The 24480-nt window shown below is 46.2% G+C and overlaps 1 protein-coding gene across 1 annotated transcript in view; it reads right to left on the bottom strand.

Moving 5' to 3' along the window:
- Positions 1 to 24480, bottom strand: part of VPS8 (VPS8 subunit of CORVET complex) — a 932181-nt gene that overhangs the window by 610850 nt on the left and 296851 nt on the right. Inside the window, exons 22-23 of the mRNA XM_030209561.1 lie at positions 16069 to 16291; positions 14083 to 14172 (exon numbers count right to left, since the gene is read on the bottom strand). Of these exons, the coding sequence (XP_030065421.1) occupies positions 14083 to 14172; positions 16069 to 16291 (313 nt within the window). The remainder of the gene's footprint in view (positions 1 to 14082; positions 14173 to 16068; positions 16292 to 24480) is intronic.

Raw genomic sequence — 24480 nt, 5'->3', positions numbered from 1 at the left:
CTGTTACACTTGTGCTGGTAAATGGGAGCCCTCTAAAACCCCCGTATCCACATCTAGGTGCCCCCCTTCACCCATAAGTGCTATGGTAATGGTGTAGAGTTGTGGGGAGTGGGTCTTGGGGGGATTTGGGGGGCTCAGCACCCAAGGTAAGGAAGCTATGGACTTGGGAGGCATTTTAATTTTTTATTTTACTTTTTACAAGTGCCCCAGCATGTGAGGGGGCCCAGTGCACTACGAATCCTGGCCCCTCCCACGACCAAATGCCTTGGAGTTGTTCGTTTTTGAGCTGGGCGCCTTCGGTTTACATTATCGCTGAAAACTCATACCGCCCAGCTCAAATCTGCTGAAATCTGATGCATTTTCCCGGCTCCAACCATATTATCGAAACAAAAGATGGACGCCCATCTTTTTCGAAAATACGGTCTGTCCCGCCCCTTCGCGTACCCGTCCTCGGAGATAGTCGCCCATGGAGATGGGTGTTCGCTTTCGATTATGCCCCTCCAAGTGTCTACCATTACCACCCCCATCTGTTTCCAACTGGGTTACGACCATTTGAGTGTCCAATCCCAATTTATTTTTAAGGGACAGATTTTATAACAAGATACTATGTGAGAAGTTCAATATGGTGCCTATTTGAAGCTTATCTTATAAAGACAACATAGACAGCTACGTGGTTTTAAAAAAACAAGCTTCTAGAACCAGTCCCTGTAGTGCATAAATGCCAATCCACACATTTACACTTGCTTAGATGCAGAGCGTACTCATATATTGTTATTAAATACACATATATACCACACAACTACACAACTTCACCCCTAGGAATTCCTACAAGAGGCACATGTATAAGCATAAGCTGTCTTGTTACCACATGAATACTGTAGAATAATTTTAGAAAAGGTCTTTTCTGCATGTTAAGCGAAAATACTTACATATAGCAGGTATTCTCCGAAGACAGCAGATCTTAAATTCTCACAAGTGGGTGACGCCGATCCGCGTTGCCTGGTCCAGGACTTATGACTAGCATAAATAGAGCTTTGTGGAGTCCAAGACATGCTCCACCGTGCAAGCACGAGTGCCTTCCCGCCTGCCACGAGAGCGTGGTCTCCTCAGTTATATACTACAGCAAAAACGTAAAAATAAGAAAGGAGACAACTCCAAGGGGTGGTGGGAGGGATTGTGAGAATATAAGGCCTACGGTCCTCGGAGAAAGTGAATGATACATACCTGTAGCAGGTGTTCTCCGAGGACAGCAGGCTGATTGTTCTCACGACTGGGTGACGTCCGCGGCAGCCCCCATCAACCGGAAGAAGCTTCGCGGGCGGTCTGCACGCAGGGCACACCCACCGCGCATGCGCAGCCATCTTCCCGCCCGTGCGTGACCGTTCCCGCCAGTTGAATGACAAGCAAGAAAAGATAAAACGCAACTCCAAAGGGGAGGAGGGAGGGTAGGTGAGAACAATCAGCCTGCTGTCCTCGGAGAACACCTGCTACAGGTATGTATCATTCACTTTCTCCGAGGACAAGCAGGCTGCTTGTTCTCACGACTGGGGTATCCCTAGCTCTCAGGCTCACTGAAAACAAGAACCCAGGTCAATTTAACCTCGCAACGGCGGGGGAACAACAGAAAATTGACCTACGAAGAACAACTAACTGAGAGTGCAGCCTGACCAGAATAAATGCGGGTCCTGGAGGGTGGAGTTGGATTTACACCCCAAACAGATTCTGCAGCACCGACTGCCCGAACCGACTGTCGCGTCGGGTATCCTGCTGGAGGCAGTAATGTGATGTGAATGTGTGGACAGATGACCACGTCGCAGCCTTGCAAATCTCTTCAATAGTGGCTGACTTCAAGTGGGCCACTGACGCTGCCATGGCTCTAACACTATGAGCCGTGACATGACCCTCAAGAGCCAGCCCAGCCTGGGCGTAAGTGAAGGAAATGCAATCTGCTAGCCAATTGGAGATGGTGCGTTTCCCGACAGCGACCCCTAGCCTGTTAGGGTCGAAAGAAACAAACAATTGGGCGGACTGTCTGTGGGGCTGTGTCCGCTCCAAGTAGAACACCAATGCTCTCTTGCAGTCCAATGTGTGCAACTGACGTTCAGCAGGACGGGTATGCGGCCTGGGGAAGAATGTTGGCAAGACAATTGACTGGTTAAGATGGAACTCCGACACCACCTTCGGCAGGAACTTTGGGTGAGTGCGGAGCACTACTCTGTTGTGATGAAATTTGGTATATGGAGAATGAGCTACCAGGGCTTGAAGCTCACTGACCCTACGAGCTGAAGTAACTGCCACCAAGAAAATGACCTTCCAGGTCATGTACTTCAGATGGCAGGTATTCAGTGGCTCAAAAGGAGGTTTCATCAGCTGGGTGAGGACGACGTTGAGATCCCATTGCACTGCAGGAGGCTTGATAGGGGGCTTTGACAGAAGCAAGCCTCTCATGAATCGAACGACTAAAGGCTCTCCAGAGATGGCTTTACCTTCCACACGATAATGGTAAGCACTAATCGCACTAAGGTGATTCCTTACTGAGTTGGTCTTGAGGCCAGACTCTGATAAGTGCAGAAGGTATTCAAGCAGGTTCTGTGCAGGGCAAGAACGAGGTTCTAGGGCCTTGCTCTCACACCAAACGACAAACCTCCTCCACTTGAAAAAGTAACTCTTTTTAGTGGAATCCTTCCTAGAGGCAAGCAAGACACGGGAGACACCCTCCGACAGACCCAACGAAGCAAAGTCTACGCCCTCAACATCCAGGCCGTGAGAGCCAGAGACTGAAGGTTGGGGTGCAGCAACGCTCCGTCGTTCTGCGAAATGAGAGTCGGAAAACACTCCAATCTCCACGGTTCTTCTGAGGACAACTCCAGAAGAAGAGGGAACCAGATCTGACGGGGCCAAAAGGGCGCGATCAGAATCATGGTGCCGCGGTCTTGCTTGAGCTTCAGTAAGGTCTTCCCCACCAAAGGTATGGGAGGATAAGCATACAGGAGGCCGGTCCCCCAATGAAGGAGAAAGGCATCCGACGCTAGCCTGCCGTGTGTCTGAAGTCTGGAACAGAACAGAGGCAGCTTGTGGTTGGTCTGAGAGGCGAAAAGGTCCACCGAGGGGGTGCCCCACTCTCGGAAGATCTTGCGTACCACTCTGGAATGAAGCGACCACTCGTGCGGTTGCATGACTCTGCTCAGTCTGTCGGCCAGACTGTTGTTTACACCTGCCAGGTATGTGGCTTGGAGGAGCATGCCGAACTGGCAAGCCCAACGCCACATCCCGACGGCTTCCTGACACAAGGGGCGAGATCCGGTGCCCCCCTGCTTGTTGGTGTAATACATTGCAACCTGATTGTCTGTCCGAATTTGGATAATTTGGCAGGACAGCCGATCTCTGAAAGCCTTCAATGCGTTCCAGATCGCTCGGAGCGCCAGGAGGTTGATCTGCAGATCCTTTTCCTGGAGGGACCACAGACCCTGGGTGTGAAGCCCATCGACATGAGCTCCCCACCCCAGGTGAGATGCATCCGTCGTCAGCACTTTCGTGGGCTGTGGAATTTGGAATGGACGTCCCAGGGTCAAATTGGTCCAAATGGTCCACCAGAGCAGTGAAGTGCGGCAACTGGTGGAGAGGCGGATGACATCTTCTAGATTCCCGGTGGCCTGGAACCACTGGGAAGCTAGGGTCCATTGAGCAGATCTCATGTGAAGACGAGCCATGGGAGTCACATGAACTGTGGAGGCCATATGACCCAGAAGTCTCAACATCTGCCGAGCTGTGACCTGCTGAGGTTGTTGACCCTCGCTTCGGGAAGGAAGGCCTGAGCCGTCTGGGTATTCAGCAGAGCTCCTATGAATTCCAGAGACTGGGTTGGCTGGAGATGGGACTTTGGGTAATTTATTACAAACCCCAGCAGCTCCAGGAGGTGAATAGTGCACTGCATGGACTGGAGAGCTCCTGCCTCCGAGGTGTTCTTGACCAGCCAATCGTCGAGATATGGGAACACGTGCACTCCCAGCTTGCGTAGATACGCCGCGAGCACCACGAGGCACTTCGTGAACACCCGTGGGGGGCAGAGGCAAGCCCAAAGGGCAGCACACAATACTGAAAATGCCGTGTGCCCAGGCGGAATCTGAGATACTGTCTGTGAGCTGGCAGTATCGGGATGTGAGTGTATGCGTCCTTTAAATCCAGGGAACATAGCCAATCGTTTTTCTGAATCATTGGCAGAAGGGTGCCCAAGGAAAGCATCCTGAACTTTTCTTTGACCAGGAATTTGTTCAGGCCTCTCAGGTCTAGGATGGGACGCATCCCAACTGTTTTCTTTTCCACAAGGAAGTACCTGGAATAGAATCCCTGCCCTTCTTGCCCGGGTGGTACGGGCTCAACCGCATTGGCGCTGAGAAGGGCGGAGAGTTCCTCTGCAAGTACCTGCTTGTGATGGGAGCTGAAGGATTGAGCTCCCGGAGGACAATTTGGTGGAAGGGAGGCCAAATTTAGGGCGTATCCGCACCGCACTATTTGGAGAACCCACTGGTCGGAGGTTATGAGAGGCCACCTTTGGTGAAAAAATTTTAACCTCCCTCCGACCGGTAGATCATCCGGCACGGACACTTTGAGGGCGGCTATGCTCCAGTGGATCCAGTCAAAAGCCCGTCCCCGGCTTTTGCTGTGGAGGCGCAGGGGGCTGCTTAGGCGCACGCTGTTGACGAGAACGAGCGCGCTGGGGCTGTCCCTGTGCCTGTCGAGGCCTTCGGGCCGGCTGGGTGTACCTACGCTTGGTAAAAGCATAGGGCGCAGCCTGCCGGGCCCGGGAAAAACGTCCACCTGCTGAGGTGGATGCTGAAGGCGCCCGGTGGGAGAGCTTGTCGAGGGCGGTTTCCCGCTGATGCAGTTGGTCCACCAGCTGCTCGACCTTCTCGCCAAAAATATTATCCCCCCGGCAAGGGACGTCAGCCAGTCTCTGCTGGGTGCGGTTGTCCAGGTCAGAGGCACGCAGCCATGAGAGCCTGCGCATCACTATACCTTGGGCCGCAGCACGAGACGCCACGTCACAGGTGTCATATATACCCTTGGACAGGAACTTTCTGCACACCTTCAGCTGCCTGACTACCTCCTGAAAGGGCCTGGACTGCTCCGGCGGGAGCTTATCAACCAGGTCCGCCAGTTGCTTCACATTGTTCCGCATGTGGATGCTCGTGTAGAGCTGGTAAGACTGGATGCGGGTCACGAGCATGGAAGATTGGTAGGCCTTCCTCCCAAACGAGTCCAGAGTGCGAGACTCCCGCCCCGGGGGCGCCGAGGCGGTATCCCTCAAACTCCGTGCCCTCTTGAGAGCAGAATCCACGACCGCCGAGTCATGGGGCAATTGAGGCCGCATTAACTCTGGGTCCGAGTGGATTCTGTACTGGGACTCTGCTTTCTTGGGGATGGTGGGATTAGATAATGGTCTCATCCAGTTCCGAAGCAGTGTCTCTTTGAGGACATTGTGCAACGGCACCGTGGAGGACTCTCTAGGTGGTGATGGATAGTCGAGGACCTCGAGCATCTCAGCCCTCGTCTCGTCCACAGAGACCACGGGGAAGGGAATGCATATAGACATATCCCTAACAAAGGAGCCAAAGGAGAGGCTCTCAGGGGGCGAGAGCTTCCTCTCTGGTGAAGGCGTGGGGTCGGAGGGAAGGCCCACAGACTCCTCTGAGGAGAAATATCTGGGGTCCTCCTCCTCCCCCCACTAGGCCTCTTCCTCGGTATCGGACATAAGCTCATGTAGCTGAGTCCTCAACCGGGCCCGGCTCGACGTCGAGGCCTCGGTGTCGTCGAGCGGTGGACTCCCGCGCCGGCGGGGACGAAGCTCCCTCCATCGACGTAGACGGGGACTCCACCTGCGTGGCGGTCGAGACCGGCGCCGCAAGCGGTGTCGGTGTCAAAGGCCTTGGCACCGGGCTAGAGCTCGCCGGCGCCACAGTCAACGGCGCCGAGGGCGCAAGCACCCCCGGCGCTGGCACAGCCTGGCGCATCAGCCCTTCCAGGATCCCCGGAAGGATGGCTCGGAGGCTCTCGTCCAGGCCCGCTGCTGGGAAAGACGGGGGGGGCCGGTAGAGGCGTCGGTGCCGGAAGCTGCTCGGGTCCAGGAGACTGCACCGAAGTGCTAGGACCCTGACGCGTCGGTACCTCCACTACCGAGGGGGACCTCTCCTCTCGACGCTGACGCTTACCCGGCGTCGACTCCTCTCCGGCGCCGGAGGCCGGGTGCATCGATGGCGACCGATGACGGTGCTTCTTTGGTTTCTTACGGTGCCCGTCATCGGCGCTAGGTGGTATGGAGGAGGAGGAGGTCGATCCCCCTCGGTCTCGAGGGGCCGGATCAGACAGGGTTCGGTCCCGAGGGCCATGAGCAGAGGGAGTGACCGGGGCTGATTGGCCACGTGGCCTCTCAACCCTACCCTCACCGGAAGACCGGCGGGCCGACGGGACCTGTGCTCCTGGGGTCGATGCCATCGGTGCCGATTTCGCGGACATCGATATCGGTACCGAAGAACCGGCCGTCGATATCGATGCCGTCGACGTCGAGGGGCCGGCGCAAGTTCCAAAAATACGGTCCCGAAGAACTTGCCTCGCAACTTGAGTCCGTTTCCGGAGACCAAGACACAAAGTACACGACTTGGTATCGTGCTCCGGCCCGAGGCACTGGAGGCACCAAGCGTGGGTGTCGGTCTGCGAGATAGGCCGGCCGCACCGACCACACTTTTTAAATCCACTCGGGACCTTCGAGGACATCGACGGAAAAATCGCGTCGGCGAAATCAAAGTCGTCGATGGTGGCGGTAAAATCACACCTCGAAAAACAAATCGACCGCGCGGCCACAAGGCCGCAACGCAACGCCCCCGCTAGAAACGAGGGAAAAAACAGCGCGTTCTCTTTTTTTTTAACAAGAGAAGAAAAAACCCTTGCGGAACGCGCGACAACAACAACGAAAAAAAACAAAGAAGGTTCGCGAACAACGCGACGGTTTTCCGGGGCTGACGAAGAGAGAGATGTGCAACACGTCTCTCTCCAGGCGCGGGAACGGTCACGCACGAGCGGGAAGACGGCCGCGCATGCGCGGTGGGCGTGCCCTGCGTGCGGACCGCCCCCGAAGCTTCTTCCGTTTGATGGGGGCTGCCGCGGACGTCACCCAGTCGTGAGAACAAGCAGCCTGCTTGTCCTCGGAGAATACCTGCTACAGACAAGTATCTTCGCTTTCTCCGAGGACAAGCAGGCCTATTTATTCTCACAAGTGGGGAATCCCTAATATTGAGGCTCAACGAAAAAAACCAAACATTTGTGAACTGGACCTCGCAACGGTGAGAACATAACTAAGATTAACCTGAAATTATATACAAACTGAGAGAGAGTGTAGCCTGGAACAGAATAAAACGGGCCTAAGGGGGGTGGAGTTGGATTCTAGACCCCAAACAGAAACCTGCAACACTGTCTGCCTGAACCAACTATCGCGTTGGGTATTCTGTTCCAAACAGTAATGAGATGTGAATGTATGGACTGAAGACTATGTCGCAGCCTTGCAAATTTCTTCAATGGAGGCTGACCGCAAGTGTGCTAACGACGCAACCATGGCTCTGACTTTATGAGCTGTGACATGACCCTCTAGGATCAGCCCAGACTGGGCATAAGTGAAGGAAATGCAATTTGCCAGCCAATTAGAGATGGTGCGTTTCCCGATGGCGACCCCCATCCTGTTGAGATCTAAAGAAATAAAAAGCTGGGCGGACTATCTGAGGGGCCTGATCCGCTCCATCTAATAGGCCAATGCTCTCTTGTAATCCAAGGTGTACAAGGCGATTTCACCAGGATGGGCATGAAGTCAGGGAAAGAATGCAAGACAATCAACTGGTTCAGATGGAACTCTGACACCACCTTTGGAAGGAACTTAGTGTGTGTGAAGAGGAACTTAATATAAGGTGCATCCACTACTGACACCTGAAGCTCACTGCCTCTACAAGATGAAGTAACAGCAACCAAGAAAATGATCTTCCAATTCAAGTACTTCAGATGACAGGAATCCAGTGGCACGAAAGGAGCTTTCATCAGCTGGGTGAGAATGATGCTGAGGTCCCATGACACTGGTGGAGGTTTGACAGGGGGCTTTGACAAACACAAACCTCTCTTGAATCGGACAACTAGAGGCTGTCCAGAGCGTATAGAAATACTAAGTAGTAGTAATAGTAGATGGGCTTACCTTATACACGATAAGCACTAACTGCACTGAGGTGAACCCTTATGGAGTTGGTCTTAAGACCAGACTCAGATACGTTTAGAAGGTAGTCAAGCAGGGTATGTGTAGGGCAAGCAAGGGGATCTAGGGCTTTGCTCTCACATCAGACATCAAACCTCTTCCATTTGATAGAATTAACACCTTTTAATGGAATCTTTCCTAGAAGCCAGCAAGACTTGAGAGACTCCCTCCGAAAGACCCAAGGAAGCAAATTCTATGCTCTCAACATCCAGGCTGTGAGAGCCAGATATTGAAGGTTAGGATGTAGAAAAGAACCCTCATTCTGAGTTATGAGAATCGGAAAACACTCCAATCTCCATGGTTCTTCGGAGGATAGCTCCAGAAGTAGAGGGAACCAGATCTGCGAAGGTCAGCACGGAATGATCAGAATCATGGTTCTGCGGTCTTGTTTGAGTTTTAGTAAAGTCTTCCCCACAAGAGGTATGGGAGGATAAGCATACAGCAGACCTGTCCCCTAACAGAGAAGAAAGGTATCTGACACTAGTCTGCCTTAGGCCTGAAGCCTGGAACAGAACCGAGGGACTTTGTGATTGATTTGAGTGGCAAAGAGATCAGAGGGGGGCCCTACGCTCAGAAGATCTTGCAGACAACAGTCATGCTGAGAGACCATTCTTGCAGTTGCATAACCCTCTAGTTTATTTATTTATTGCATTTGTATCCCACATTTTCCCACTTCTTTGCAGCCAGGCTGTTGTTTTTGCCTGCCAGATAAGTGACTCATAGGTACATGCCATGATGGCGAGCCCAATGCCATATCAGGACAGCCTCCTGACGCAGAGGGCGTGATCCAATGCCCACCTGCTTATTGGTGTACTACATTGCAACCTGGTTGTCTGTTTGAATGAGCAACATTTGGTGAGACAGCTGATCTCTGAAAGCTTTTAGAGTGTTCCAGATCACCCAGAGCTCCAGAAGATTGATCTGAAGATTTGTTTCCTGGGAGGACCCAACACCTTGAGTGTGGAGCACATCTACATGAGCTCCCCAACCCAGGAGGGATGCATCTGTCGTCAGCACTTTTTGCGGCTAAGGCATTTGGTATGGAAGTCCCAGAGTCAAATTGGATCAAATGGTCCACCAGTGAAGTGAGTGAACAAGTTCTGGGGACATTTGGATGATATCTTCCAGATTCTCCATGGCTTGATACCACTGAGAAGTTAGGGTCCATTGGACAGATCTCATGTGGAAGCCATGTGGCCCAACAACCTCAACATCTGCCAAGCCATGACCTGCTGAGAGGCTCAAACTTGAGACGCCAGAGTGATGAGAGTGTCCGCTCTTGGCCCCAGAAGGTAAGCTCAAACAGTCTGTGTATCGAGCAGGGTTCCTATGAACAACTGTTGGGCAGGGCGAAGGTGAGACTTGGGATAGTTTAAAATGAACCCCATATGCTCTAGCACCCTAACAGTTCTCCATATGGACTCCTGAGTACCGTCCTCCGAGGTGAGATAGGGAAACACATGGACTCTCAATCTGCGTAGCGATGCTGCAACTACAGCTAGACATTTGCTGAAAACCCTGGGAGCTGACGTGAGGCCAAAAGGCAACACGCGATAATGGTAGTGATGTGTAACCAGTTGAAATCGTAGATACTTCTGGTGGGATGGAAGTGTACGCATCCTTTAAGTCCAGAGAGAATAGCCAGTTTTCCTGAATCGTGGGAAGAAGGGTGCCCAGGGAAACCATCCTGAATTTTTCATTGACCAGGAATTTGTACCTGGAATAGAATCCCCACCCTTCTTCCCCTAATGGAACGGGTTCCACCGCATGGGCTTTCAGAAGGGCTGAGAGTTCCTCTGCAAGTACTGCTTGTGTTGAGAGCTGAAAGAAAGAGCTCTTGGTGGGCTACTTTGTGGTTTCTGAGACCAATTGAGGGCGTATGCAAGATGCACTATTTGGAGAACCCACCGATTGGAGATTAGAAGGGGCCACCTTTCGTGAAAAAACTTCAGCCTCTCCCCAACTGGTAAGTCATCTGTAATGGACACTGTTACTGCAGCAATGCTCTGAGGGAGCCAGTCAAAAACCCATTCCCTGCTTTGACTGGGGAGCAGCTGGGGCCTTGAGTGAACACTGTTGACGAGAATGAGCACACTAGGGCTGAGCCTAAACAGGCTGGCGAGAAGAGAAGGCATACCTACACCTCTGAGAGAAATAAGGACCCCTTCTTGTTTTGCCAAAAGACCTCCTAGATGTGGAGGCAGATGCAGAAGGCATCTAGTGGGACAGAGAAGAGATGATATCAGTATGTTTTTTGATCTGGTATGCAACCTCTTCAACCTTCTCTCCAAGAAGGTTATCCCCCCCAGCATGGGGCATCCGCCAATCCCTGCTGAACCGAATGTTCCAAGTCAGAAACATGCAGCCATGAGAATCTGCGAATTGCTATCCTTTGGGCAAAGGTCCTGGATGTCACATCAAAAGTGTCATAAGCACCCCTGGCCAAGAACTTTCACACGCCTTCTGTTGCTTGGCCAACTGGTAAAGTGACTCAGCCTGCTCCAGTGGGTAAGATAGTTCGAGCCAAAGACGTTGTGGTAATGCAAGCCAAAGACGTTATGGTAATGCATTCTATAAAGCTGGTGTAGTGCAAAAATGAAGGTGCTGGATCTAGTAGATTCTCACCTGGCCTTAGTGGGATGTGGGAGTACCAATCTATTGCTAAGATGACACACACAAAAAAAAAATCCCTTGACAATGCTTGAATAGTCCAGATTTATTGTATGGCTTTAAAGACTGGACATGGCCGTGTTTCGGCCAACTGGCCCGCCTCAGGAGTTTTTGTAGTCCCTTTAAAGACATCTAAAAAGGTCAATGTATCTGTCAATAGAATGCCGAATTGGAAGCTTGTATAATGTAACCACTATACAAAAACCTCTCCTTTGGCGGGAAGAAAAGAACCCACCAAAATGTCTTGCAGAATGCTCAAAGAAAAAAGCTGTGCAAGATCGACAACCACGCGTCGCCTTCTCTGAAAGAATTGTCAAGAGATTTTTTTGTGTGTGTCATCTTCGCTGTGTCTTGTGTGATTTTGGGTGTGTGAAGACCAGTGTTCTTCTGTGTCTACAATCTACTGTCATTCAATGAACGGAGAGTGTGGGAAGGCAAATAAGAAATAACCAGAGAGGCAAGACAGGCAGGAGAACCATTATAGAGAACCTCGTGTGTTAAAGTCAAGATCTTAAATTTGACTTTGAATAGGTAACTAGTGTAACTGATGGAGAAGTAGTGATATGTGATCAAAATGAGAGGCATGACAAAGTATTCAGGCGGCTGGGTTATGTAGCAATTGTAGTCTCTTAAGATTTGTTTTTGTGATCTCTGAATAGATGGTGTTACAATAGTCATATCTCAAGTGTAGAAAGGCATAGAATAAAGAACCAAGAGCTTCAAAATCTAACAAATTCCGGATCAACCATAACTTGCGTAGAAAGAAAACACATACTTTAACAACAAAAGAATAAAATGAAAGGCTCTCCGGTGGAGACTTTCTCCTTTCAGGAAGAGGGGAGGGTTCAGAGGGAATTCCATAGGACTCATCTGAGAAAAAGTACCTTGGATCGTCCTCTGAATCCCATGAGTGTTCCTCCTCAGTATCAGACAATACATCCTGGTGGGAGTGTCGAGCCCAAACCTACCTCGACGTTAAGGAGCTATGTCCTCAAGAACGGCGTCGAGAATCCGGCTCCCACCTCAACTCCGGCAAAGCTTCCTCCACTGATATCGAGGAAGAGCCAGTTTGGGTAGCAGTCGACAGTAGAGCCGCATTTGTCATTGGTGTAGGAGTTCACACTGCAGGCTGAGGGCCAAGTGGAGCTGCAACAAGAGGCAGAATAGGTGCAAGCACCCCCGATGCCAAGGCCACCCAGAAGCTCATGGAGCAAGGCCCGGATGCGCTCATCGAGGGCTGACACCGGGAAAGGCTGGGGTGCCGGTTCAGGCTCAGGTTGCAGAACTGCTAGGGTCGATGCAGGAGCTTGGTCTTGGCTGCTAGGAGACCGACGAATCGGCACCTCCTGTATGGAGGGGGAATGGTCCTTCCTGCGCCGATGCTTCTCGGGTGCTGAATCCTTCAACACCCCGGAGCTCCTGGCACCATGCGTCAAGGGCGATCTATGACGATGTTTCTTGGTCTTCACCCGAAGCTCATCATCAAGGCTCCTCGGTGCTGATGAGGACAACATCGAATCCACGTGTCGCCTTGGGGTCGGATAAGACAATGGATGAGTCCCAGAGGCCCTGCACAGCAGGAGGCCTCGAGGCAGGTGGAGACCCACTGGATGCTTCACTGCTCCCAGTGTCCGAGGGTCTAGCAGCCATGATTATCGACGATCCCGATGCAGGTGTGATGCTCGACGTCGATGCCGACGCCTCCGACCTCGAGACCAACTTATCTGCACCTCCTGTATGGAGGGGGAGTGGTCCTCCCAGCACTGATGCTTCTCAGGTGCCAAATCCTTCGACACCTCAGAGCTCCCAGCACCATGCGTCGAGGGTAGATGACGATGCTTCTTGGCCTTTGCCTGAAGCTTGTCATCCAGGCTCCTCGGTGCTGATGAGGACGATGTCAAATCCACAAGTCGCCTCGGGGTCGAGCCCAACAATGGATGATCCCAGGGGCCCTGCCCAGCAGGAGGCTTCGAGGCAGGTGGAGACCTACTCGATGCTTCACTGCTGCCAGTGTCCGAGGATCTAGCAGCAGCCATGCTTACCGACGCTCCCGATTTTATTGCCATGCTTGACATTGATGTCGACGCCTCCGATGTCGGTGCCAATGCCCAATGAGCATCTCAGCATTTAACACCAGCTGATTTTTAGCATGAACCCAAAAAAAAACAATTAAGGAGACAAGCAAAAACTTTTTTTTTTTAAATTTGCCAGAAGTCTTTATTGATAGTTCAAACAAGTGGGCAAAACATACAACATATCACTTACAGCATTATGCAATCTTGGCTCATCCAATTGTCAATTACATGCACAAAATAGAAGGGGGCACAAGGTTCAACAAAAATGCCTTCCCCACAATCCAAACTAGCGCAACATTGCTCAATCAAACTTCTTGAGATTTTTGTTTTCCATTTTATTCCCTAAACTACTTGTAACAGTAACAAGTTACTCATAAACCCAGCAAAAACATTTTAAGGTGATTTTTACATCCACAGGGGTAAGCTCAATTTCTCCCTCAATCACTGGTGCACATCACAGGTGCAAAACAGTTAGCTGACACTTGTGCCTGCCTCAGAGCAGGTATAAATGCAGACATCTAGGTATTTTTTAGGCATGTGTATCACCATTAAATGCAGAGGTTTCATGTAGCCAAACATTTTTAATAAGGCAAAAGTTCTGTTATAAAGAAATGCAATACAGTTTAACTGACCATCAAGCACTACACACATCAGAGTGATTTAAATAAACTAGTAATGATGGACTTTAAATGGCAAATAATTGAGTAGATCCAGATAATCTCAATCAATAATAAATTATAGGCATAAACTAAGGATATATTCTAATTCCTTTATCAGTATACTCTGACATTAAATAAGGACACATCCTGCCCATCTTCATCAATACATTAATATAATCATCAACCAGGAATGTATTTTGCATACCTCCATCAATCTAATTCTGTATCCTAAAACCATGCCTACCTTTAGTAGTGTAAAGTATACATATTAACTGTGGGACTTTCCTGCATACCCCAATCAATGCTATTTCACTTTACGAGTATCTCCTGCTTCCACCCTTTACTGTAACACTACTATGAATAAACGTAAGGTGGAGCATGTCTACTCTACCTCCATTGGGCTGATGAAGTCATTCATTCCGCTGTTGTAGACATAAATCATTGCATCATAAAGATGGTTTTCCCAGCACATAAGAACCACCTGCAAAGAACAAAGAGGAAGTTACATTTTTAAATTTTTAACAATCAGCAGTGTCAAGCATAATAACATTGAGAAAAATAAATAGAAATAAAACTGAAAGTATTACAAAACCATGAGTATTATTAGAAAGCTCATAGCATGAAAATATTTCATTTTGATCTCATGGATCTCCTCAATCTGACTTCTGGTCAAGTCTGATTAAACAATGTAGGTTTGAAAATTCACTTTTTCAGACTAGGTTATGCTGATGCCAGAAGTCCACTGTTCCCCTCTAGCCTCTTTTCTACTCTCTCATTTTTTTTTCTGTTATTTATCATGCTTTGCTATTCTATTAGGGGCATTTTTACAAAGGCATGGGAGAGCTAATGAGTGAGTAGAACGCACCCAATCGGCACTACCACAGGGGTAGTGTGTGTGCCCAGCGATAATTCCAATTTTGGTGCACCGAATCCCACGGTAGAAAATAATTTTCTATTTTCTACCAAGGGGGGCGTTCTCCCAGCAGTAACCAGCAGAGTGCCCATGTTGGTGCATACTGCATGGTTACCACGTGGGCAGCATGTGAGGCCTTACTGTTAGGTCAATGGGTGGCAATAAGGGCTCAGATCATAAATAGGTGCGCACGCTAGTTTTAATATCAGCGTAGGCCATTTTCCCAGCTCATTAAAAAACAGCCTTTTTCCTAGCTGCGGTAAAAAATGGCCCAGCACACACCTAAAAGATGTGCCCACACTACCACAAGCCACTTTTTACCACGGCTTTGTAAAAGGATCCCTTAATTTGCTGACCCTCTGCTTTAAGTTTGTAAGTATCAATATAAAACTGAAAAAAAATAGAGAAAATAAATTAAATTATAAAATATACATGATTCAATAAATAATTCAATGGATTATATGATTGAAAAAACATAAGCATTTATAAAGTGTTGCAAGTCCTTTAGTCAGCATACCTCTAATTTTAACCATACAAGTTACAACTAAAGATGAGTGGCTACCAAAATAAGTTTTGCTCTTGTTCTAATAAACCGCTTCCAAATTGCTTTTTATTCACTGAAATCTCCCTGGACACTGCAGATCAAGAAGTTCTTCACAATTCTATTTAAGCTATGAAGAACATTTAGGGCCCTGTTTACTAAGCCGCGTTATAGGTGTGTTAGTGTTTTTAACATGCATTAACCATGTACGCGCGTTAGCTGTATACATGACTACAATATCCCTATAGGTGCCTACATGGTTAGCGCACGCGCTAATTGTAGGCGTGTTAAAAATGCTAATGCGCCTTAGTAAACAGGACCCTTAGAATGTTCTACTTAGTAATCAAATTCCACTGCATCAAGCCATGTCTGCTTTCTCTTTGTCTTCAGATACTGCTGAAAATGTACTTCTCTGGAGAGGTATTCTACAGTTAGCTCCATAAGAATACTTCCTCTACATCTATTACTGCATCATTGCAACAATTGTTCTGATCTTTATTAAATTTGTATAACTCCTTTCTTCTGCTTCCAACTTTGTATTCTATGACAAACTTACAATCTCATTCACTGCCTAATAAGCATGCATGAAATCTTAGTTTTGTATCCTTATCTACATTAACTTATTTATGATTGCAAATAACACAACTGCATACATTGCATAAAAATGACATCATATATCATGGCTAGCTTCCATTCATTGCCAATACACTTGACTGAAACCTAGAAATAGGTCAACAAAGACTTTCCACATACTTTTATGATTTTTCATTTTTTTTAATTTATCCCATTTTTTATTACCTTCCAAGACAGGAGGTTAACACCTTACAAGCAAATCTGTGGTTTCTCAGATCGATTACCCCAAGTTCAAAACAAGTCATTTCTTCAGGCTACAGTTTTGCAATCTTCATCAAATTCAGTGTCACCTGTTGTATGTCCAGGCTTGTGATGTCCATGTGCACAATGCAAGCCTCAACACTATCCATCATGTTTCGGTCCTGGAAGTGGATAAGCAGGTCCTTCATCACCTGTGCCGTGAGCCCCACCAACTTGTCACTCAATATATATGGCTCCAAACAGTCTAGAAAAACATCCTTGGCCACTGAATTTTCACTGAGCTTGTCATACATCTGAGTGAACAAAAGATCCCTGTGTGGGGGTAGGGGGTGGAAGGGGGTGGGGAGAGAAGAATAAAAGCATATTTAACAACACACAGGAATAAACTAGAAATTGCAACATAAAATCTGTTTTACACAGGATTTCAATAAAGAGACAATAAATCTACATGCAGTCAGACCATATTTTGAACGTAATAAGAAAAAAGGAAAAGCTTTCAGATGTAGATCTGTGCTTCAGAAGAGCAGATTGGCTCAGTGATCAATACTAGACAACTTCGCCTGTGGCACGCCTGTCAGAATCTCTAATCTATTGTATGATCAGCAATTCCAGTAACTGACTCATTTAAATATCTGGGGATTATTCTTGATCAAATGTATTTCTTTCAAACCTCAGGTAGTCTATGTAGCTAGCCAGTGGTTTTGGGCATTGAAGCAATTCAGATCAATATGTAGTCTTTTTGACACCACACTTCACAACTCAGTCTTCTATACACAACTGTCACTTCATGCTGTACTTATTCCAATACAGTATATGAATGTTTTCCTAACTCCCTACTTAAACACTGCTATTCGGCTCTTATGTCACACTTCTAAGTTTGACCATGTAACCCCTCTGTTTATGCATTTCACAGGAATACAGTTTCAAACTGGATTCAATTTAAATTACTTATTTTAGTATATAAGGCTTTCTACAAAGGCTTTCTTAATTAGCTTCACTGGCAACTCCTTTCTCTTCTTCTCACTTTCTGACTCCTCTTGAGGCTTCTGATTAGTCGTTCTCCCTGCTAGTTCTGCTTATTGTACAAACATTAACAATTGTTGACACTCCAAATATACGTTACAATAATCAAAATGAACTAATATTAATATTTTGATTGTAATATATATTTGGGGTGTCAACAATTGTTAAAAGCGGAGACTTCCGACTGTATAGAATATGGCTGCACCTCTTGAAACTTCACTAGCTTCCAATTGAGGCATGTGCTATCTTTATTCTTTAAATATTAATTAATTATTATTATACATCAAGAAAAAACTTGAATAGAAATTTTCCAATACTAAGCAAATCCAATATAGTAAAGTTGTAATTACCAATCGGTATACAAAACAAGGAAATTATAGACCTCAATATTGTCTATCCTTCACAATTAGGCCCACAGGTCAGTGGTTCCCAAAACCTGGACTTGGATGCCCCTCAGCCAGTCATGTTTTCAGGATATCCACAATAAATATTCATGAAATAGATTTGCATGCAGTGGAGGCAGTGCATGCAAATATCTCTCATGAATATTCATTGGGTATCCTGGAAACATGACTGGCTGGGGTGCCACCAGGACCAGGTTTGAGAACCACTGCCCAAGGTTTGTCATGAAGAAACTGTAATATTAAGTCTAGGCACTACTTAGTTCTTCATTAACCTACTGTTAAAAAAGTAATATATCAATCCAGCTTATCTATATTATTTTCACATCAATCAGCTGAGTGGTGGAATTCTTTACTAGACTATATAAGACTAATGACCGACTACACAAGATTTTGTAAACTACTAAAAACATTTCAGCTCCAAAAATGCGTTAACTGTTAGTGGCTAAGTGGGAAAATTTGTAACTGTCCCAGGATTGTCCTGGTTTCTTAATTTGCAAACCGCACTGAACTCACGAGGCTAGTGCGGGGTATAAAAGTACTTAATGTAATGTAATGTAATGCTATGCTTTGAATCTACTCACAATAGGGAATTCCTTTTTCTTGACCTCCATACGGCGTAATTCACTTCCTACTCATATTCTGCTTGAATCATCATATATGAAGCTCAGGGTGGCCCTTAAGACCCACTTACTTATTCAGGCATACGGAGATGCCACTTGAAATGGAATCTATATAGTCTGGCATACCCTTGCTGCTTATACTTTTTCTGCTTTTCTATTTTATTCTGTTTTTATATTTCCTTTATGATTACTGGATTTCTTTTCATTTTTTTTAAATGGTACATTGCTTTGCTTTGATGAATGAAAGATGGTATATTAAGAATCAAATAAACAAACATGATGGACAAATTAATCTTGTTTTCTCAATCTTCAGTCTCAAACTGCTTTCATGCCTCTTACTTTTCAATTAATATTTTTCTTTCTTTCAGATGTACCACTGTTCAGTGATATTGAAAGCACTCCCAGTTAAGCAGCTTTATCGCTTTGCACATCCTGATTCTCATGTTAAGTATCACCAGGTACTTTTGAGGGGGTACTGAGTACCAGCACCTTTTCCACTGTTGGCTAAAATTGACCCACGGACCCAAAGTTTTAATGAAAGAGCTCAGGCTCTACACACCAATTCTGCCTTGTCACAGATTCTGTGACTGGTTGCAGGAGGCCTGGCTATTGTGGGGTGGGTCCCTCAGTGATCACCCCACCCCTGAAGGGTGGCCTGGCATTTGAGTACCAGCACCTTTTTTGCTAGAAAAAAATGCACTGAGTATCACACTGATGCTTGAAACACGAGGATATCACAAAGCAAATGGTATATACAAAGGAACAAATGCTCTTAAAAAAAAGGGTTTATTACAAGAGTATAAAGTCAATATGATAAAAAGGAGAGAGGTTCAGGAATAAGAAAAGAAGAAGCAAGAGTCACTAAACTGGCAAGTTGATATGTTGAGAAATTTAGAATATTGCTGCTTTAGCAAGGCTTATGGGGGGCAATTTTTAATGGGATGTTTATGAGTAAATAAATGTTTGTTCAAGGAAAGTCCCCTTTGAAAATGGGCCTACTCTCTCTATGGAGTAAATTATATGTACCAATCTTCCCTGGGAGGGGGAGGCACAAGAGGTGAAAGTCTGTGATGAGCTAGCTACGGTACACATGGAGATTTCATTTTCAATTCTATCCATTTTGTTTAACCTGCATACTTGATTCCTACACAGTATGCAGGTTAAAATTGTCCCTTCAAGTAGTGGCCATTACAGATTTTAAATGAAAACTCTCCAAGGAGTTTCCCTTTGAAATTCAGCTTGCACCCACAGGCCCACAAGCAATGCTGTCTTGCTGAAAATTATCCTTTTGATTTTTAGTTTCTGATTTTCAAAGGCTAACCTTGGTTAATATTTTTGACTAATTATTTGACCAATAATGAGTTTCTATATCTTGTGAAATCTCTGATATGAGTGTAATCATACAAACTTGAGGGTTTCCAGTTTCTTTGCCCAGGATTTTTATGCGCATGCTTCTTATGCTATAGTTTATTTGTTTATGTTTATTTGGATTTGCTACACTACCTTTAACTGCCTCACAGTCTGTCAAGAATCCTTCTCTTTACTCAAACTAAATCCTCTTGTTTACAAACTATCATGTCGGATCTAGCTAGCAGAAAGATCTATAATTTTGCTCATCAAATTAATAAACAGGAAGTAGTCTTTAGCCAAGTATATGCAGTGTGGCATTCATCTATACTGATATATCAAAATATTTGTAGGCTTAAATCTCTACTTTTATGAGGTAATTTTAATATTTAATAAAACACATACTGGTTGATCTTCAAAATGATTTAACTGGCCAGAAATGGCTGCTGACCAGTTAAATCGCTTGTTCGAGGCTATGTGCTCAATTTCAGCAGCATTTAACCGGTTAGTGCCACTGAAAACTAGCAGTTTGAACCTAAAGCCAGCTATTTTGGGGGGCATTATGGAGGTGGAATCAGCACTTGGCCAGTTAAGTGCCAATATCCAACATTCAACCGGCCAGGGTAACCTCATAAATGGGACTGCATAAAACACAGTCCTGTCTTTATGCAGTAACCCATGGCTGGTTATGTTCTGAATATCGACTTAACCAGCTGTGTGTTAGCTGGCACTGCATAAGCTGGATATTCAATGCCAAAGCCCGGACATGGCCAGGCACTGAATATCCAGGAATAACACCACTGGCAGTCAGCAAAACACTCACTGCTGCCGGCTGAATATGTACCCATATATTTTATATTGTGTGAATATATGCCTTTATAAGACAGGCTCCCAGATTTATCTCCAATAGCACACAAATGCTTACACAAATTTACACCTGCTCTGAAGCGCATGCAACTGTGTGTACATGTATTTTGTAAAGTATGTGCACACCTCATAACCCTGCCCCCAGGAAAACCTGCAAGTGGACCACATACTACTACTTAGTATTTCTATAGCGCTACTAGACATACCCAGCGCTGTACACTTGAACATGAAGACAGTCCCTGCTCGACAGAGCTTACAATCTAAAAATACTTGCTTTCGTGTCTGAATTCATATTTGTACATGTATTCTACTATGCAATTTTATAATAGCCATTTTCTGAGTCTAAAATGTATTTTACATGCAGAAAATGCTTTATATAATTATCCTCTTAATGGGTGCATTTGCTACTTTGATTCTCTGGTGCATAATATGGTACCCAGTGATAAACAAACAAAAAAGAAGAAAAAGAAGAAGGATTCAGGGCACTTGTGATTTAATTTTTTTTGAATAATTTTGCATTCCAAGAGCCAGGAACTCTTTGTACTGAGGGCACATATACAACCTCGCACCAACTGGTAGATAATCATACATGGTGGCACTTGGTGCAAAAGTGTATTTAAAATGGCCCAAGAATCTCCTCTTGGATTTGTCTGTAGAATTTAAATATTCCTGAATATTAAATAACTGAAAAAAATTAGAACTGGCTTCTTTACATATTTCTGGATGCAAAGGTTTGTACATATTCTGATGTTTTGGGAGCCACTCAGTTAAGATGAAAGAAGACCATGAAGTTACATGAAAATGCTTTTAAAACAAATAGAAGGAAATATTTTTTCACTCAGCGAATAGTTGGGCTCTGGAACTCTTTGCCGGAGGATGTGGTAACAGCGATTAGTGTATCTGGGTTTGAGAAGGGTTTGGACAAGTTCCTGGAGGAAAAGGCCATAGTCTGCTATTCAGACGGACATGGGAAGGACACTGCTTGCCCTGGGATTGGTGGCATGGAATGTTTCTACTACTTGGGGTTCTACCGAGTACTTGTGACCTGGATTGGCCACTGTTGGAAACGGGATACTGGGCTAGATGGACCACTGATCTGACCCAGTATGGAAATTCTTAAGTTCTTATGACCTGGGTTTAAAAGCTGAGAGTTTAAAAATGGTGCAGAATTTAAGTTATAGCAGTGCTATCCAATCTTTTTGTGACTGTGGCCCCATGATTGCAGCCAAATAAAATTGCATGAACCCCCCCCAATCCCTCCTCCAAGTGCATAATAATGCACCTATAGAAAGCACACCTAGGACATGACCCCAAACATGGGTTTTGTGATCCCATCTGAGGTCCCGACCTACTGATTTGGAAGCTCTGAGTTATAGTATTCGATTAAGTGTAGCTTAAAACTTCATGATTTCTTTTTTATTCCCTGCTTCAGAATGAAAAAACAAAGCTGAATGGTCAATTTAAAGTTTTGCTGATGCTTGTTTAGGAACTCATAGATACTCTAGAGGTAGAATTCTGTACTGTTTCATATTGTACATTTGTTTGCTGCCTCCTGAATTCTTTTCAAGATTGCTAAGTTTCTTGATTATTTCTCAAATTTATAAATAATAAAAAAGGTAAATACATTTCACATTAACTTTAATTTTGCTAAACGTTTTTCTTATGTTTTTTGGCAGATTAACATTTTTACTGTTCCTTTTTGAAATTGCTTTTCATTTTTTCTCTCTTTATGCATCTCTTTTCTTTTCCTTGGATCTTTAGTTGGAACAGTAGATTTCTACATAGAATTATTTAAGTGTAATAAAAGAAATTTGAGAATTTCTTAATTGTAATCTAATAGGTTGCTGATCCTCTGTTTTGGAACCGCTTCTGATGCCTCTGATGCTGTTTATATGTTTTTTATGTATATTTTATGCTTTCATTTTCACATTTTTTAGATTGTTGATTTGGCTTTTTTTATTCATATTGTTAAGATATTTTGGGCCTCATTTCAAAACAGAAAACATTAAAAATGGCATAATTGGCAGATAAACCTATTTCTTGCAGAAAAACATCTAAAGCATATAATCAAACCAAAACATAAAAACTGCCCAAGTCTGCTAGCCACTGAAAAGAAGACATTCCCAGAGGTGTTACCTAATGAACATTTATTGCCGATAATGGATAGCAAAACAACTTCCTTGGGCCTGAAAGAAAAACACAAAGAATTAGACCTGCTTTAAAAGCATCTAGGGTAAGGCTAAATCTGTATTTAGACCTATTTCTGATTTTGCTGAGCTGGAGAGTGGAGAGGTGGAAATGGTCATTTGTGAGAAATAGTGGAGAGTTGCCGAGTGTTTTGTTACCCTTGTAAGTATGAACTTTCTGACCCTTACATTTCCTGACTTGCCTCTTCTGTGTCTCACCTCCTCAAGGCCTTGTCCACACATGCTAGCACCCCAGCTCATCCATTCGTTCCTCTGTATCTTGCTTGCTTCCCTCATCAAACCCTCACTGTCTCCAAACACGCACACCTCCCATTCTACGTCCTTACCTCCTTGTCTCCCCTCTCTCATTGTTCCTCTGTTTGTCCACTCCCAGTTTGTCACTGTGCTCTGTGCTGCTGCTGTTTGTGTGAGGGCTGTGTGCTGTTCCTGGGAGAGTGAGTACTTGGTACTGCTGCTGTGTGTGTGAGGACTGTTTGCTGGTGCTGGGAGAGTGAGTGCTTAGTGCTGCAGCTGTTTGTTGATGCTGGGAGAGTTAGGGTTTTGGGCAGCTAGTGTGTGACTCATGACTGTGTGCTGGTGCGGTTGCTGATGCTGGGTCTCACAAGGAGCAGTAGGTGGAAGTGTGCACCAGTGGTGTTTCTGGGGTTAGTGGGTTGCAGCTGTTGTGGTGGGACACCTGCACAGCAAACATGGATGTGCTGAATGCTTTGGTGGCTCACGCCTTGCTGGAGGTGGAAGAGAGTTTGGAGGGGAGGCCCTGGAGGAGATATCACTATCAGAATCTTCAGGCCCTGCACCCGCTTCCTGGACTTCACTGATGAGGAAAGCCTAGGTTCTGGTTTGACAAGGCCACCATACAGCACCTCTGTAACCAGCTACAACCTCAACTCAAGCCCTGGACATGCAGCAATAATCCTGTGTCAGTCTACCTGAAGGTCACTGCCTCCCTCGCCTTTCTAACCATCTGCATCTTACAGTCAGTGCTAGCAGTCAATCCAGGCCTCACCCAGCCCACCATCTCCAACTATCTTGCCATGTTCCTTGATGCATTCCTCACCCACACCTCTGACTATATTACCTTCCCCACTACCACCCAGGCACTCTAGAACATGATGGTTCAGTTCTACGCCACAGACCTCTTCTCCTCAGTCATAGGCATCATTGACTGCACCCATCCCCCCTCCCCAGGCACACAAGAAGACCTACGGGAATAGAAAATCATTTCATTCCATGAACATGCAGATTGTGTGTAATGCCCAGGGGGAGATTTTGGATGTGTGTGCCTGCTACCCAGGCTCCACCCATGGATACCTACATCCTCCAGCACTCAGAAATCTACAACCATATCAGCCAATAAACACACGTCTGTAACTCTGCTTCCTCCAACAGGTGATAGAGACTAACCCCAATGAACCTGGATCATGACTCCCACAAAATGAGGCACAAGAGAACAACAAGAGGCATAAGAGCACTTGCAACATCACTGAATGCACGTTTGGCCAGCTCAAGAATTGATTCAGATGTCTGGACTGTTCCGGAGCTCTACAGCCCTGAAAAAGTTGCCAAATTTTCATGGCATGCTGTATGCTGCACAACCTGGCTCTCCAAAGAAGACAGGCCCTGCCACAGAAGGGACAGCAACCACAGCAGCAGACTCCAGACCCAGAGGATGAGGACTCCCCCCTCCCCCCAAATTCACAGAGGTGACCAGGGAGCATACCAGCTGGGGGACTGCAGCAAAGATTCATTCTCACCAATCTTCAATAAAGGTAAGTACATTATTTATTTGTGCGCAACACCTCTGTATCTTCCCCCTCCATCAGAACCACCACCACCACCCCCTCTCTCCCAGAACACGACCCCCTCCCATCTCCCATCCCCTCCCCTGCAGACACACCCCCTCTCCAGTACACACACACACACTTATCCCCCTCTCCCCAGCACATATCACCACAGCATGGTAATTAGGTGGCTCACAGCCCTACATCATCCTCCCCCTCCTCAAGCTGCTGGCAATGGTTTGGGCCTTGCAA

This window comes from Microcaecilia unicolor, chromosome 7 (assembly GCF_901765095.1).
Source record: "Microcaecilia unicolor chromosome 7, aMicUni1.1, whole genome shotgun sequence".
NCBI lineage: Eukaryota > Metazoa > Chordata > Amphibia > Gymnophiona > Siphonopidae > Microcaecilia > Microcaecilia unicolor.
The sequence above is the reverse complement of the archived record's forward strand: the minus strand, read 5'-3'. Positions and strand labels throughout refer to the sequence as shown.